Genomic DNA, 9,616 nt, shown 5'->3' with positions numbered 1-9,616 from the left:
AGTTTTCGAAACTGCGTACTGTTTTTGCATCCTAATGTAAGTTTAATAATTTGTATTATTTTGGGTTAGGTGATCATATTTTAATCTTTCTTTTGTAATAGCTATGATTTTAGTTTTTAACTGTTTAGGTAATTTCATAAGACAAATCTAACAAAATCTTGAAAGTTCTCTAAACAACTCTCGGGTGAATTTGGTGAAGATTTAGTAGATTTTACAGATGATAGTAAAAGCAGAAGAAATAATACAAGATGTACATGACAGTGAACAATCTGCCACTGAAATGTAATAAAAGATGACGATGATGAAGACATGCATGTAGAAAATGCCGGCACTGATTGTGTATTTTTCATCAGAAAAGTTACATTATAGATAAATAATCTCACTGCCTTGCCCCCATAAAACTCAAGAAAAAATTATAAAACTTTACAAGGTTCCTCCAGAGTTATGCTGGTTTAACATATCGAATTTAATTTGTATTTTTTCCTATATCACTACAGTGCTGATTTTTTTATTTATTTGTTCAAATGGGTGAATGCCAAAAATGCAATATACAACAATTGTCCATGTGAAAGAACAATAACTTAAATTATACATTCAAGAAGGAAAATTAATTGAGAAAGTAAATTGCACAATTGTAAAAGATTAAATAAAAAATAATTATTAAAAACCTATTTATGGAGTATAAAAATAAACAAACATGTTATTATAATTATATAATAAGCAATCAGAACAAAGAGTGTGAACTGTAAATGGCTGTCTGTGAATCTGAGTCGGAAACGAGGATTGTCCTTACCTGATTAAGAATAGGTCGTACGAGGTTGACACAGGGGTCCCGCTCCTGGGCGAAAGCCCGTGCAGGTGCCCTTTATGCAGAGAAAAGTTGTTCGATGTGTCCGACATAATATAAGCTTGTGCCTTGGCTCCATACAATCCTACAATGGCTCCAAAATTGTCTATTTGTTAAATAAATTCATATATCACGACTGGAAATGAAAAAATATATAAAATAATTCTTTTTAAAACAAAATTTTATGAATTTAATCAATATATCAAATGATACAAAATAATTTTGTGATCTCAGTGGAATTTTTCAGATAAACAATAAAACATAAAAGTATATTCTTTCTTATCAAATAAAAATCAATCTATCAGTTAATAATTAATTACAAATTTTTAATAAAGCCATATAAACAAAAGGAGAAGACAAAAAAAAGATTCACCCTAGGGGGCTTGAAATGATTTTTTTAAACAATTAATTTTACTAAATTTAAAATTGAAATATAGCCCTTTCTCAACCATTGGTTTCAGCCTGACTGTCGACGTCTACTTTTGTTTTCTTGAATCTTTTGCATTTTTTTAAGTTTAGCCCATCTATCAGGGCACCTTATTGGCCTGATGTATTATTGTTTTTATACTTTGTTTATATTTTCAAATTCATAATGGCCCGTTAAATGTGAACATTACCTATATATGTACATATTTTATATTGAATTTCACATGTAAATCCGGTCCTTAATTATTAACAATAAAATGTTGCTATTATAACTTATTTTTGAAGCCCTGTTGTCATGATTTTACAGAATGAGTAAAGAAAAATGCAGAACTAAGTACTCCATGTGCCCACTTCTGTACTTTTTAAATACGTGCCTGTTCTGGGGTTAAAGGCAAATAATTAGTCTTGTTTAATTATTTTTGGCTTTTATACAATGTATGGTATCGTTTTTCACCCAATAAAAACACATAGTTTTCAAAAGTTCAAATTTGAAAGAAAGGGTGGTCATCCACCAAAAAAAGAAAAATGAGGCAATTGATATAAGAGCAAGCCAAGGAGAAATAGACTGGTTCCGAAGCACAACTGGAAAGGAGGCAATACTTGGGAAAAATGACAAGGGCATCATGGCAAGAAAGATGGACAAACAGCAATAAAGGTCGGCTGATATCCAAATTTTTCCCCAGCGTTGAAAGGAGACAAAAAGCAAAATGGCTACACCCCGACTACTGGACCACCCAAATGCTATCTGGACGTGGAAACTTCGCAAGCTATCTTCATAAATATAAGAAAAGAGAAAGCCCTTTATGCTCCATTTTCAGCACCGAAGAAGACGCCAAACATAAACTCTTCAGCTGTACCAAATTCAATGCAGAAAGAGAACGTTTGCGAAAGACCATCCCCTCAGCAGAATGGCCGCCTAATCTCCATAAACTAGTCTGTGATATCAAATCATTTGCAGCACTAAAATTCTTTGTCTCAACTACGCTTAAATGAACAAGTCCCTATTTATTTTAATTACTAAATATTGTTGTTATTAGAGTTTTATTACCATTATTTGTTTATTTATTGCATAATTAAACATAGGTTTAGATTTAGGGTTCTGGGCTGTTAGTAACAAAATTTTAGATAATATAAATATATATAAAATAAAATCAAGAAAAAGTAAATGTGCAAGGGGAAACCAGCAAGGGAAGACCTTTTGTTTTAGGTTTTAAAATGAAAATATGGTCCCTTCGAAAACCAACCAGCGGTCTCGCCTGAAGGAAATATCGTTGGGAGGTAATTTTATCCCATTTATTTGAAATCCCTTAGATATACAAGTTCGATTAAGCTAAAGCGTTTGTCTGCCGGTATGGGGTCTTCATCAGGTACGGCGGGGTGGTGGAAAGGGTTTATAAAAAAAAAGTTTTTAAAAGTTCCTGTTTTACCTAATGGTTTATGGTGAAAGGTATATTTAAAATAAAATGTCAATTAAATTACGCAAAAGCATATTTATTTGAACAATTTCCTCAATTGTATCTTGTTTTAATATTATTACCATGTATTAGGATATCCTAATATTGTTATGATAGGGGTAGAGAAGAATCCAGTTATTGCTGATGTAAAGATCATTTCAGTGCATTTTTCTTAAAATTGATTGTGACGCAAAAATATATTTTTCTTGCTTTTCTTCTTTGGTATGAATGCAAATGATTAATCTTCAATAATAATTCAATGTTTGAATTATTCTGAAGTCATTGTAGTTTGTATTTAACACTTATTTTCCAGTTCCAAAGTGAAGAATTTTTCGTACCATTTTTGGACCACTCCAGTACCCTCTGAAATAAATAAGGCACAAATGGAATCTCTATACATTTAAATTTCAATTAACAAAATGACATTGAAAAACAATTACTTAAGCATCGCATGCCAGTACAGCAGTGGCATTATATCTTTCTTCATGAAGTACATAGAACGATGTTCATTTCTCTGATCGATCGGAAAGGTTTCAAGGGGTTGGAGATTGTAATCGAACTCTGCCATTATACAATTCTGGTATCCCGTGACCAGAGGGCAAGATGTGTATCCGTCGTAGGTAGCTTTTGGAGTTTTGTCCCCTTTCATGTCTGCCAACAGGTTTTCGAAGAGAACACCAGACTGGGCAGCTGATAAAATAATATTTTCAATCGTCCAAATCGTAAACTTCATTTATAATTACCAACAGCTGCTGCGGTTTTGGAAGTAGGAAGATTTGTGCAGTCCCCTATACCGTATATATTTTTATACTCTATGTGTTGTAAAGTGGCCTTGTTTACATTTAAGAAGCCGTTGCTGTCAACGAGTTTTAGGCCTGTTTTTAAGACATTGGGGGCTGACATCGGAGGGGTCACGTGTAACATGGCATACTGAAATAAAAATCCAAAATAAACACAAACAGCTTATAATACCAAATTTTTACTGATCTCACTTTAATTGTTTCAGTTTCAGCAGGTCTCTCAATGTTTCTAAATATCGCCTCTTTTGATAAAGTTTTCACTTTAACGAGTTCCTTTTTAAGGCCGACATCAATATCACGTTGCTCACAGAGTTCTAAGAGTTTGCTGGCATAATGTTTAGCAGAGAAAATTGTAGGTAGAGAAGTTCTATAAATCACTTTAATATTATCCCTTTTGTTTTCCTAAATCAAAATCAAAATTCAATTCAGTCCACTTAAAGAAGCAATTAAAAAAAATTCACCTTTCTGAAATAATCTTCAGAGATTAAGCATGCTTTCAAAGGTGCACCTGCGCACTTAACAGGCGTATTCGGAAAGCTGAATACCGCTTGGCCTTTTTTGATTTTTTGCAACGATTTAAACGTTTTGTTAACATACTTGGGCGAATAGTTCGAACAGACTTGGCTGTTGTTTTCTTCCAAACCTTCGACGAGACCTGGAATCTGTTACTAATCTCGTTTAGAGCCGAGTCGCAAAGCCTCAAGCCACTGCGAGCTTACCTTGTTGAAATTCATATCGATCCCAAGTGCAATGACAAGATATTCATACGAAATTTCTGTCCCATTTTCTGTTCTGACTGTGTTCGTACCGGGCTCAATGTACACAACTCTATCGTTGACCCAAATCGCTCCTTTCGGCAGTACATCCTTCATCTGACGCTTTGCATCGTCCAATTTCTTTATTCCTCCCCCTATCAAAGTTAGCATAGGTTGATAATAGTGTTCCTATTAAAAAAACAAAAAACAAAAACAAAACAAATTTTTTATGTATATGTGTACTAAGCTTAAAATTAGACATATTCCGACAAGCAGATAGCAAATACACACATATTCTTTTGTTTTATAAATATATTATTTTTACAATATTGTCTTTGCCAAAAGATTTGTTTATATGTTTGTAAATTTTAAGTTATCCTTAAAAATTAAAATGTAAGATAAAGAAGCATGCTGATGTTTAATTAACTCAATAAAATACAAAATTCAAATAAAATTATTCTCTTTATGTAAGGTCTTGGTTAAGATAAAAGAGTCAGTGTCACGAGCAGGATTCGAACCCATGAGCTTTGACTAAATATACCGCTGCTCTACCACCTGAGCTATTGTGTCTTCGATCCTCTCAGACCAACTCGCCATCTCAACCTACAACCGTTCGAATTATCCCTCTCTTTAGCCATTTTCAAAACTTTTTTATCTCAACCGAGACCTTACATAAAGAGAATAATTAATTGAAAGAAGTAACTTGGTCAATTGACCACTAAAACGTAAAATGAATTCAAATAAAAGTTCATCACTGCTAAGAAAACATTAAAACTCATCCAAACGATGTAAAATTATTACTTGTATCTGTTACATCGTTAAAATATTTAATGCTTAAATCATTAAAAAATATTATTTGAAACAGAAAATAATTGAATTTGAAAAATTAAATTGCAAGAAATTGTCTCAATGTTATTAAGACTATTACATACATAACCAACCTGTGACTTTGAAGGCAATATTATCAATAAAAAACTTTGTAAGCTTTTACAATGATTTTTTTTTTTTGAAAAGTAAAAAAGTTGGAAAAGCTTATGAAGTTTTATAATGATGAGAAATATCCAACAAAACGAGAAGCGAGTTGCGTGTAAATAAAAATTTACTTCGTATTTGTTCTATTTTAATGTGACAGCTAATTGGAAAAACTTTTTAACGTTGCATTCAACACAAAATATTTACAAAAAATACAGTAATAATTATTTTCTGGTTGAGGTCGTTTTTGATGAACTATTATTAAGTCATTAGCAGACCCAAATTCTTGGTCAAATAGCCTCAATGAAGGTCATGAATATGATTTAACAACTTTCATTGAAATAAACCAAATAGGGGGAAAATGGGCCTTTCTATACACTTCGTAAGGTAAAATATTTCTATGGTTGTTTGTATTATTATTAAAAAAGCAGTTTTCCTGGTTAAAAAAAATTATTTAAAACATATCAAAGGTTTTGCTTGTTTTTTCAAGTAGATGTAATATGTTTTTTCCTTTTTACTAAAGTACTTTGGTTGCATGTTAATCCATATAATAAGGAAAAGATCGCAAAAGTGTGATTGATTATTGACAAACTTAAATAAAGATAAAAAAACGTGAATCACGGAAATCTACAATATGAATCACTCCACCAACAGGATAATCGTGTCTGAAAATTAAACTTATTTATTGCTAAAAGTTTGAATTTTTTGCACTTGAATTATTATGCTTAGTTACATTCAAGATACAATTTACCATATCTTTTATGTAATGGAATAGTTTTCAAAATACTGTATACACTTATTAAATAGTGTGTGTTAAATATGTTGTAAAAAATTCCATACATTTTTATACAAACCAGATTTGTTTTATATTTTATCTAGTTTAATATATGCCTGTCCTTTTGGACTGAGTTTTGGTTGTCAGAGAGAATATTCAAAGAATCTCATGTATAAAAATATCTTTTTATTAAACAAAATGCATCAGCAAATAAGCATTCCATATGGTGATATAAGTTTTGCAGTAAAATAAATTCAGAATTATTTATTATAATATATAAAACATTATTACATAATGTTAGGTCTTACTTATTATTATTTATTAAATTTTAATAAAGTATGTCCACCTGGTAAAGACAAGGTTTTCTCTACAATCAGCAGAGAAGCTCATGTATCAAGCGTACTGTGGATAGGTGGCCCTTTGAGGGCCTGACTCGTAGAAGGTCATCCTTACCCGATTAAGATCACACTTTTGTGATCTTTTCCTTATTATATGGATTAACAAGCAATGAGAGCACTTTTGTAAAAAGGAAAAAAATGGATTGCATCTACTTGAAAAAACAAGCAAAACCTTTGATATGTTTTAAATAATTTTTTTTTTAAACCAGGAAAACTGCACTTTTAATAATAATACAAACAACCACAGAATATATTTTACCTTACGGAGAGTATAGAAAGACCCATTTTTCCCCCTATTTGGTTTATTTCAATGAAAGTTGTTAAAGCCGTGCAAGGTTGACACACGGACACTTTGGAAAAATATGCTTAAAAGGATGCTTGATGATTCCTACCTAATATAAGGGTGCATTCCTTAGTTCAAAATAGGAAGTACATTAGAAGAATGCCACCCGATATGAAAATCTGGATCCCCTGTTTTGCTTTTTACAGTAAACAGGATTGTTTTATTGTAATAATAATACTTCATTAAGATTGAAAAATACAGCAAATGGTATGCAATAAGCATGGCTAGTTTGTTGAGTATTGTATAATAAAGCTTGTAACAAAAGAAAACAAATGAGGAAAATATAAGGGATAAAAATATAAAGCAGAAGTGTGAATGTAATAGAGAAGGAAATGTTGAAAAAGAGTAAGAATTAAATGAACACTAACTTCTGCAAAAAAAAAAAAAAAAAAAAAAAAAAAAAAAAAAAAAAAAAAAAAAAAAAAAAAAAAAAAAAAACACCACTTGCACGCCTGAAGGTTAAGACCTTAGTTGCTGCAGTCCGTATAATTTATGATTATAAGAAGATTTATTAAAACATGGAATTGCAATTTGCCCAACAAAAGTTTTGATAAGAACAACTGTTTTAGTGTATATATAATACTTCACAGATATCTAATTTTGTGTTTCTTTGTGTGTACTGAGACTGAATGTATTTATTAGCGTGAATGTGTAGTGTAAGAGAGCCAATGGTGGAGTATTGTTACATAGGTATATACCTAGTTATATTAGGTGTAAAGGGCGATGGAGAACATCAAATACTCACCAACCTGAGTGAATGGTACGTAAATGGGAAAGAATATATTGAAGAATTGAGAATTTAGAGAGTCGAATTGGTTAGAGCAGTGGTGTATTGAGCCGAAGGTCATGTGTTTGAATCCCACTCGTGACACTAACTTTTTCATCTCAACCAAGACCTTAGATAAAAGAATAATTAATATGGTCAATTATGGCCACTAAACATGTATGGATTAATGTATTTATTAGCGTGAATGTGTGGTGCAAGAGAGCTGATGGTGGAATATTGAGTATCCCATCGGCCCTCAATTAAATTTGTTAAATGTGTAGTAATCAGTAAAGAAAAAAGTATTTTAGTAATTTTAAAAAGTATTAATATAAATTAGTTTATTCCAAATTGAAAAAGTTTATTCCACATAGGAATTTTTGTACATACATCGACAGGTATGAACATATGCACTACATTGAAACCAACGAGAAAAATAATTAGGGACCTAAAAAGATAAAATTTATAAAAAATATAAACTCCACAGTTAGAAGTAGACAGTGATAAATAAGAAAAATTCATCGTTATTTTAGTTTTCTTAAGGAAAACTGATATAGTAGGCTGATTGGTCTGGTATAGCAACTTAGGAAATTTTGTTGTAGAGGGTCCATCTGGTTTTTGGTAATGTTACATTGATGCTTCGATCCACTATTAGATCATAGTCTATGATTTTATCTTTCAAATTTTGAGCTAGTTGAAAGATTTTTCAAATTTTTTCTATAAATTCATCACTAATTTTGTGGTCTGCTTGACCAATTAATATATTACAATTGATTAAGGTTTTTAGTTGAGATAAAAAAGTCAATGGCACGAGCGGGATTTGAACCCATGATCTTCGGCTAGATACACCGCTGCTCTACCACTTGAGCTATTGTGACCTCAATCCACTCAGACACTAATTTTTTATCTCAACCCCACCTTTTGAAATGGTACATTTGAAAAATGGCAAAAAGGAGGGAAAATTCAAAAGGTGGGGTTGATATAGGAAGTTGATGTCCGAGTGGATCGAGGTCACGATAGCTCAAGTGGTAGAGCAGCAGCGTATCTAGCCGAAGATCGTGGGTTCGAATCCTGCTTGTGCCATTGACTTTTTTATCTCAACTAAAAACCTTAATTAATTTTTTCTATAGTTAATTCCTGTTATACTTTGTATTCTTTTTCATCTTCTTCTGTGGACGATTTGATGAGTTCTTTCAATTCTTCATTAATGAGTTTTAATCTGTGGATAACGAGAGTCTACTGTATTCTTCTGTTTTATTTTTTTAAATTTTTGTATAATGTATTTTTTTTAAACCTTTTTTTTAAACTTAAATGACTCTCTTTGTAAAATTCTGCGACATTAAATAAAACCACATTTATTCATTCTCTCTCTCAATAATTCAATTACACTTTTAAATAAATTCTTGCAAAAAAACATGTTATAATTAAAAATATTTATATGTATTAAAAATAAGTAAAAACATTTATTTTATAAAACAGATTTACAACAATTTTTAGTCAAGTTGTTTATAATTTACAGTTATAATTTAAGAAATTGTTAATTAAAAATTAAAGTGTTTCAGCTTATCTTAGTGTTATTGAAATAAAAACAACAAATCTTACCAACGTCGGTTCAACAATGATAACTTTATCCTTGCCGAGCTTACATGCAAATTTTGAAGCAACTGTGCATCCTCCAGTACCACCACCAAGAACCAAAAGTTTGCAGCTAGAATCAAGTACTGCGATGTGATCACTTGTCGCGTTTAATTTTACCATCGAATCCCATACCTTTTTCTGTTGCCTCCACCGCAGGTCAAAGATCTGCATGACGGACGAATCAGTATTGACGAAGAACGAAGGGCAAAGCTCAGTGCAATCATTGTTGTAAGAAGTATTAAGAATTAATGCATACGATCGTGATGAAAAGTTGTGTGTGTAAACAAGAACAGACCTAACATCATCAGCTGATAACAACTGAATAGTGATTACTAAAGAAATGGGCACTTGTCCTTGACTACTCCAACCTCTCGAGTAGGGATGGATAATCAGAGGTGGGGAATGATATTTTAACTTTTTTCCTTGAGGTTGAAGCTTCCTAATC

The 9,616-nt window shown here is 31.5% G+C and overlaps 1 protein-coding gene across 2 annotated transcripts; it reads right to left on the bottom strand.

Annotated features, from left to right (window-relative positions):
- Positions 1–2,753: 2,753 nt before the first annotated feature.
- On the bottom strand, positions 2,754–9,610 carry LOC106669712 (sulfide:quinone oxidoreductase, mitochondrial). 2 transcript variants are annotated; one of them, XM_014399374.2, is made up of 8 exons: positions 9,304–9,610; positions 9,136–9,241; positions 4,247–4,471; positions 3,989–4,189; positions 3,720–3,929; positions 3,471–3,657; positions 3,168–3,417; positions 2,754–3,090 (listed from the first exon to the last, which is right to left on the bottom strand). In XM_014399374.2, the coding sequence occupies exons 1-8, from the start codon at positions 9,393–9,395 to the stop codon at positions 3,030–3,032; spliced, it is 1,332 nt and encodes a 443-aa protein (XP_014254860.1). In that variant the 5' UTR covers positions 9,396–9,610; the 3' UTR covers positions 2,754–3,029. The 2 variants fall into 2 exon arrangements, with proteins under 2 accessions (XP_014254860.1, XP_024080434.1); XM_024224666.1 differs by lacking the exon at positions 9,136–9,241 and having other exon boundaries at positions 9,304–9,387.
- Positions 9,611–9,616: the final 6 nt, after the last annotated feature.

Source organism: Cimex lectularius, unplaced genomic scaffold (genome assembly GCF_000648675.2).
Source record: "Cimex lectularius strain Harlan isolate CLEC.00 unplaced genomic scaffold, Clec_2.1 scaffold8, whole genome shotgun sequence".
NCBI lineage: Eukaryota > Metazoa > Arthropoda > Insecta > Hemiptera > Cimicidae > Cimex > Cimex lectularius.
The sequence above is the reverse complement of the archived record's forward strand: the minus strand, read 5'-3'. Positions and strand labels throughout refer to the sequence as shown.